Source organism: Amphiura filiformis, chromosome 7 (genome assembly GCF_039555335.1).
Source record: "Amphiura filiformis chromosome 7, Afil_fr2py, whole genome shotgun sequence".
Classification (NCBI taxonomy): Eukaryota; Metazoa; Echinodermata; class Ophiuroidea; order Amphilepidida; family Amphiuridae; genus Amphiura; species Amphiura filiformis.
Window position 1 is genome coordinate 31,960,627 of NC_092634.1, and position 8,381 is coordinate 31,969,007.

At 35.7% G+C, this 8,381-nt stretch overlaps 1 protein-coding gene across 1 annotated transcript; it reads right to left on the reverse strand.

Annotated features, from left to right (window-relative positions):
* Positions 1-483: 483 nt before the first annotated feature.
* LOC140156341 (uncharacterized) lies at positions 484-7,838 on the reverse strand. The gene is made up of 5 exons (XM_072179312.1): positions 7,560-7,838; positions 3,333-3,530; positions 2,636-2,728; positions 1,381-1,462; positions 484-996 (listed from the first exon to the last, which is right to left on the reverse strand). The coding sequence occupies exons 1-5, from the start codon at positions 7,762-7,764 to the stop codon at positions 798-800; spliced, it is 777 nt and encodes a 258-aa protein (XP_072035413.1). The 5' UTR covers positions 7,765-7,838; the 3' UTR covers positions 484-797.
* Between the last annotated feature and the right edge of the window lie 543 nt (positions 7,839-8,381).

An 8,381-nucleotide genomic window follows, 5' to 3' on the forward strand; every position in this document is an offset into this window, starting at 1 on the left:
TGATGCCATTGGAATGAAAAGCATCAATGCATTGAATTAACATTACTCAAAATGTTTTCAATTCCAATCCATTATAGTTCTTCATTGCTTATACATGTAATTATTTCAGATCCATACTTAATTTATTCCCAAGCCAGTAATTTTTATTTCAATTCAATTCCAAAGCATTGAAATGAAAATCACCCAAAATTCATTTCGATGCAATTCAAATATCAATTCATTGCATTAACATTAGCGAATTTCATACCAAGGTCAACACTTTGGATCTTGTCCTTGTATTGACATCAACGTTTTCGACATCATTCGCAAAAGGCTAGAAAAGGTTGCCAGAAAACGTTTATATATCGGGTTATATAAAGGACGTATAAAGTACTCTAACATAATGTTATTTAATTGCTGACAAAATGTTTGGCAAAAAATGTTGGCAAAAATATTTTACAATAACATTTTGAAAACATTTTTAATAATATTGTTGTAGTGTGTTTTCATACAAAACGTTTTGAAACGTTTCCATGACCTTTATATAACCCGACATTTAAGTTATTAACACGTTTTTATCTCAGCCAAAACCCAAAAAATGACATGTTTAAAACGTTTTAAAATCATATTTTGTGTTTGCTGGGTTACTTGATTTACGAGAGAGAGAGAGGAAAAGTGTTGGTTTACTCATGTTACCTAGCTATCGTAGTCTCAAACCTGTGAAATGGCCGTAAAACAAATACAAATTTCCTATTATATACAAAAACCATAAGTTCTAAAATAAAATAAAAAAAATGTCCTTTAACTTTTGACTATTTTCAACGTATCTCTAAGACACCAGAGTTCCCATATTTCGGGGAAAGATATGTGTAGTAGGATGAGATCTTGTCTTTACCGGGTTCATCTATACTAGAATAGTGTGACTCTTCTTCAGTCACATTGTCAAACGCTTTGTTATTGTGGGAAATGCCACCTTGTTCATTTCCCTCATTTACGTCAGATTCCTTTGTGTTTTTACTGCAAAATGAAAAAAAAACAAACAATAACAAACAGTTAATAGTAAGCAGTTAAATTATTATTGTTTATCTGCATAATACTGACATGGCGTTTTTATGGAATCTGACGCATGCTATTTAGAGTATTTCATAATCTGGAAGTTCTACCCATAATGCTTTGCATTAAATTTGGGTTGTCCTAAAATAATAGTCATGCATTTAAAAAAAATAGTTCGCGACTTCGCGTTCTGTCAATCAAACGCCAACCCGTGATTGGTTAGTATCACGTAACCGAAGATGCTGCTATTTCCGACTTAATAGCTCACATTCCCTTTATAGTCCATGTAAGTCTTCTTTCAAGACGATGATGATGATCATGATGATCATGATATTAATTACATCTTACCGTTTATAGCACAAGACAACCAGAATCAATATTACCAACAAGATGACAATAAGACCGCCAATAGCTGCTCCAATGATTATTTCTGTTTAAAACAAACAACAGTCATGATTTCATTATAATAACTCAATCCATCTTTAGTCAGAATAATTTGACAGAGGCGTAACGTGTGTCATGCATCCGGAGTGACGGATGGGGGTCGAGTTGGGTGGGTAATCGTGGGCTGGGCGTGGATTGAACCAGGCCTTGTTTAGAGAAATCCATGCTTGTATTAAGGGGCAACTCACATTGATAAATAATTTAGCAAATTGCTTCATTATTATACTTTATCATAATGAAGCAATGACGAATATCAGCCGAGCAGATCGTGACATTTAATATTATCATATTCCCAAATATACGATAAAATTTAATTTTAATAAGGTTAAAAAAATAGTTCACTTGTCCTTTAAAGCCATATTATAACATTTCCATACAAAATATATTAGTATTTATTTGCCATAAAGTGTTAGCTTTTATTATTAGATATGTCCTCTTTTAATTTTGAGCCGAACAACTGAGGTAAAGGAAAGAAAGTTGGAATTTACTACCAGCACCGATGTCTCCAATGTGTATAACTCCGTCCGTTGTGTTACGGTACTATCCTTTGACATGTTTGATGTGTATATCCGTCCCGCGCGCCATGTACGTACTGTGTTATGAAGATCGTGTACGTGTTCGACTAATATTTCCATCGTAATAATAAAACGGCGGATGTTCTTTATAACGTTCTCATGAATAACAGTCAGTCGTGTGTATGAGCTTTATTACGTAACTGTTTCAATATTTCAAGCAAGCAAGGAGGGAATGCAATAAAAAAAGGTCAAAAATGAGCTAAAACGCACAAGAAAGGCCATTAATATTACGACGGCCAGCATTCCACGGGGGAAACAGCTATACCGGGCTATGGATCACTAGGTTATGGGTTTGAATTCCAGTTAATAAATTGCTTTTCTAACTGGTTGCTTATTTATATATTTTTCAGTAACTGAAATCGAGTAATATGTAGGTGTGACGGGTTTGTATATTCCGGGGGGTGCCTCCTGGAGCCCACCAACCTTACACTCTTAATCAGACTCCATTCGGGGGAACTGAACAACCTGGCCCGCCAAATAATTGATATGCACCAGAGTACGCCTCCGACCGACCACCCCACTCGACTCCCAATGTGGTCTAGTAAGTTTATTGAGTTGAATGGTATTCATATGATTTTACAAACCTAAAGAAAGAGTGCCAGTTGTTGGAACGCCTTCGGTTATCATAGTAGTCATAGGAAGTGAAGATGTTTCGGTATTTGAAGATGGAGGTATTTCTGAATAAAAAAATACAGTTGTGTCAATAAACACCCGATTGTTATATTGGACGTGTGGTGTGCTAAATTATTACTTTCAGGATATATGATTATACACATGTTCATAATAAATTTTCACTGCTTTTCAATTAACTGTGTTTAAATAATTATTATGACCAAGTACAGGCTTGCTTTTTGTGAGACATTTATTTGCACCTTTTTATCATTAGTCCAGATTAAGTTGTACCATTAATTAAGTCTTTCGAAGTTACGTAATTAATCGGATTAATTACCATAACAATAGGTGAAAACAATTTTGAACATATCGCGCTGCACTACAAGCAGGTTACACTCATCACCGGTGTATTTCTGCAATCATAGATTGAATAAAATACTGGTCTTTTCAAAGATACTAATCTTACAGGTGCAAGTGATCAGCATGATATGGTTCAATGCAAAGGTTCCGCGTGAACGTATCAGTGCAGCGCGGTATATTCAAAAATTGTTTTGACCTATTGCTATGGTAGTTAACCCGATTACAAGTGGGAACATTCTTTTGTTTGATTGTATGGTGTTTAGTTCTGTATTAAGGCTTGTATTTTGTTAGGCTTTTTGTTTTGCTTACCTTCACACACAGGCGTTGTAGTGTTCCACACCAACTGATTTGGCATATTACCTAAAACACATTGTATAGACGGAGAGCCAATAAGAGAAAACCCTGGTTCACACGCGAATCTTACAACACTGCCGAATTCATAACTTGTGTCCTGGGTGATCAAACCGTTCGAAAAAACCTGTGGATCACTGCAGTATCCAAGTGTTACTGTAGACAGAAAAATATTAGCAATACATTGGGTAACATTATTATTATTATTATTATTATTATTATTATTATTATTATTATTATTATTATTATTATTATTATTATTATTATTATTATTAAATATAGAGTCCACATCTTATAAGTTCCCCCTAATACTTTTTAGAATCAGTCGAAAAATATTTCACGAAATGTAAAAATGTAAAAAGTATGTATAATCCTATTTGTTTTACACATGTGGACCAATTTATAGCGTCACACGTCATTGCGTTCAGACACAATGGTTAATTGTGTAAGAAAAGTTGCCGTTTTAAAAGTTGCACCTGAGTCCATAGCAGTCAGGTTTTCTTTAACAATCACATGAAAATACCTGGCCAACTGTATTGTTTGCGAGTGGACTCCTATGGACTCAAGTTGTGTTCACACGGTTGGACTTAAATCACTTACTACCGAACTTAAATTACGTCGGCAATAGTATCGGATATGTGGCAATGTGAATGAGCGTCGGATATAACTATATCTGACGTAATGTGCTTTAAATCCGACAATTTAAAGCCGAAGATGACCAGGGTTAATAGCTATTAAGACCAATCGAAACGTTACGTCCGGTAATAGTAATTACGTGTGGACAGCACTATTGTACTGTCGGATATAACTGTGAGTATATCACTCGCGCAACATTTTAAGCAGAGTAATTTACTGCGTGATATCATCATGGCTGCAGCTGCAAATGTTAATATAAATAAACGCAACAAAGGGGTCAATTGAAATGACAAGGAAACATTGGCTCTCATCAAAATCTGGAGAGACGCGCTTTGGGTGGAGATAGCCACGCTATTACATGACAAGGATCCCCCCCCCCCGTACGGTCGAGGGAGCAGATACATGCAAAGATAAAGGCACTGAAAACTCTCCATCGCATCCTTCATGATCAGATGAAAATGAAAAGTTCAGGCGTAGGAGCAATTGACCATCCTTATTTGGATGACCTACACGAGTTTCTAGGGTGAGGGAGAGAGCAAATGTAAACCCTCCAGAGGGTTCAGTGGGGGCAGTATGGCCCTGGATTATATGAAGATGAAATTTATTAAGCGATAAACATGATAACAGAAAGGAATGCAATTGGATTTTATAAGATGATTCAGGGGAGGGGGGGGCGAATATACGGAAAGAAAACTAGTGTGTGTCATACAAAATTTTAATGACCAAAATGTAGGGAGTCACAAGATGACTACAGATAGTGTGTTTATTTTATTCAAAAAGACTGATGCCTGTTTGGGGGAGGTGTAAACGGTGGGGTGGGGGGGGGGATAGGTCACACAATCTTTGCTGCCGAAATAGGGGAGGTCGTAATTTTAATGAAGCCGACTTTTTGTAAATTTGGGACCCCCTCCGAAGAAAATGATAGCATGATCAGGGCAGTCATTATTATTTTTTATTATTTTTGTCATTTTTTTCAAAGATGTCCACCAGGTAGGGCCTACATGTATAAAATGCGATATAGAGCTAAGATAATATTGATAATAATAATATTAATAATAGAACTTACATAAATAAAAAATTGATCTAAAATGTGGAACTTTTTAATTTTCATTTTTCTTACATGACTTACCTACTGTAACATGGGACTACTTTGTCAAACTTAAATAATAATAATAATAAAATGGAATTTTTGAATTTGCATTTTTGTTACATGACATACCTACCTACCTTTTTCCTAAAGAGGGGTGTTTATTGGAAGTGAATTTTCAGTGAAAAAAACTTTAAAATCGGACATAAACACGTCGGACATAGCGCTATTGCCGACTGATGGGGACGCGCTAAGGGATTAGAGGAAAATATTTAATTCGATGGGAAATACGCCTAGATAAAATATTACCGGTAATAAGTGCATGTCTGAACACAGCTTATGATGCAACTTTTAAGACTGTTTAACTAAACCGGCCTCTTTTTTGTTCACGGCAGTGAACATTTCCCCCACTTGAACCCATATCTCATATGCACAGTTTATCTCTTACATACACTGTGTCTTGAATAACTAATGTAGCCCATCATCCCTGTGGTTATGAGGCTAGGAAATTATTTCTAATGCCTCATACCCAGGTTTGTATCCCTCTATCTAATCCGGCCCCACATGACAAGGACTTTTTAGCACATCTTATCTTGTATTGAGACAATGGCAGTCAGGACTATTTTTTTGCCTTTTTTTCTAAGCATGTTTACTATTGGATTGAGCCATCACATGATTATAATAGGCTTTACTGATTGGTGGGTAAGGTCAATGCTATTGTTTATTTTGTGATAAGGCCAAGCATATTACTGCATATATGAAAAATACACTGCTATTTTGATACAGCCAATTTACTCAATTCCTTCCAACTGACAAAACTTAATTCCTGTTATCTACCCAGTAATGTTTGCTTATCATAATTGGATCCCAAATAATTATTGGGCCAAGGTTATTATCTGCATGATATATTAATTGAATTTCAATAAGCCTATGATAGTGATAATGAGTTTCTTGCTGGATGGAGAGTTATATAGCCAGAGTCAGGATGTAGGAATCATTATGCCTCAAATCATTGTAAGATCAGTGCAGAGTAGGTTAGATATGAAAATGGAAAGTTATAGAACAAATTACTATACACCTGATCCGTGAACTGTGTCTTTTTGAAAGACTCTTCTTGTTTACATAATGAACCATTGTGACTGAACGCAATGACGTGCGACGCTATAATTTGGTCCATATGTGTAAAACAAATAAGGCTACCCATATCTTTTTACACGTTTGCATTTCGTCAAATATTTTTTGATTTATTCTAAAAAGTATTTAGGGGAACTTATAAGTTGTGGACCCTATATAACTATGCTTTACAAGAAGTCCCATGTCACACGAATTAGACTCAACCGCTACGAGCACAGGGATTTGGGTTGATTCAGTATTGTATAGTCTTAATACCAGTCGTTACCCACGGACCCGAGGTAGGGTCTAGGATGACATACCAGGCCAGTTGCAATGACATTAAAGTGTCACGGGCATTCAGTGCCATATTTTATTATAATGAACCTTTCAGTGACAGACAAAATTACAGACATTCCGAATTACAAAATGTAGATATGTATTCTGGCATTATGAACCTTATTTATATATATATCTGACCATCCACTACAAACCGCTCGTAAAGTCGGCAAACTGTATTCTGAGTTACAGTGCAAATGTGCATAAAGGTCGTATTCATAGGTAGCTCAAGTTGGTGCTACATGTATCTCATTTTGCTAGTGCCATTCAAACACCTTTAAAACCAATCATTAATCATACTGTTGAATGGGATAATAAGCTTCTGTGTCTATAATTCTTAGGCACAACATCTTTTTGGTTCTATAGCGCTATCGGTGCCCGAAAGGTACCGATGGCACTTTTTATCGAACACTGAACAGTGTATTTGCTTTTTATTTAAATGAAAAACAATAACACTATGCAACTGTTAGTTATTATGCTTGAAGCAATTTATTACATATCCAGGGAGTGATGTTAAGAGTCATCGGTACCTAACCGGGTACCGATAGTTCTATAGGACCAAATTGGATGTGGTGCCTTAAAAGCTCTAGTCTTTGTTTGCTTTGACTAAATCCTGTTCAAGCGGTGGGTTACAAAGCATATTTTGTCTAGGAATGTATTAACCAACAATTAACAATGAGAGGACATTCCTGAACCTCGTTGACTTGGAGATAATTTGAAATGACCGCTAATTATGATTGTTTGATATTCATTACCAGCAATGTGGAAAAAGCGACATTATTATGTTGCACCGAAATAATGTACCCTTTAGCCTCTTGCTGAAGGAGCAAAGTTCAACAAATCATAACTCTACTTCTGGATATCATTTGAAGTAAACAATATATCATTTTAAAGCTTACAATATATATTTTCTAAACACGAAATAAAACCAAATTGACAGAGCCGACTTTACGAGCGTTTTGTGGTGGATGGTCATAATTTCTTTGTTGCTGAAGCTAAACAACAAAACGAACCGTTATAAATAGATAGCGTATTCTCTCCTCCACAAATATCGTTTTTATCACCACCACAAAGTTGATTACACTCCGAGTCGTCTACTGAATCAACCTGTTGGAAGTTTCCATCCAGACAGATACATCTCGTCCCACCTTGCAATCCTGCAAAGGGTGTGTTATATCCGGCTTGCCTGCAATGCATTATGCATATATCAGTCGTCATGTCACCACGTATCTCAGCCGGTCCTTTTATGTATTCAGGTGATATTGCATTATTGGTAAAACATCCCACATATCCAGGAGCTGAAATATGTTTTAAGACCGTTTTAATTAGATACAAGTGTTGTTGTTTAGACAGACAATAATTGACACGTCCAAAGTGATTAGGTGACACTCAGCATTTCACAGCAATTTACGCTACGTGCGATAACGAGAAAAGCTGAGAAATCGTAGTTATAATAAAATTGCTATATCGGTTGAATGAAATAACCAATGTCTAAAATTCAACAAATTTGATGTGAATGAGACATCAACACTATCAAAAGCGCAATATAATGTTTATTCAGAGAACATATTCCGGGTACATAAGGGGCTAATAATTCCACTAAGATGGGAACAAACAGCGCCTCTTGCATAAAGTTTTAGATAATTGACTTTGAACATTTTTTACCACCACCTATTGCCATGTTTTCTCACCCAAGCCGTCGAAATGTTGTCAATTCTTTGAAATTTTTCAAATAAACTTACAATTTGTTTGAGACTAGTAAAAGGCATTATCATTTATTTATTTATTTTGTTGGGAAACGCTGCATTTAAACCAAAAACTACCTTAGGATAACA

Coding starts and splice junctions, on each gene's coding strand:
- LOC140156341 (XM_072179312.1), bottom strand. CDS start 7,764: ATGACGACTGATATATGCATAATGCATTGCAGGCAAGCCGGATATAAC. Junction 2,729..3,332: donor TACAACGCCTGTGTGTGAAG/GTAAGCAAAACA, acceptor TTTTTTATTCAG/AAATACCTCCATCTTCAAAT. Junction 997..1,380: donor GTTGTCTTGTGCTATAAACG/GTAAGATGTAAT, acceptor TTCATTTTGCAG/TAAAAACACAAAGGAATCTG.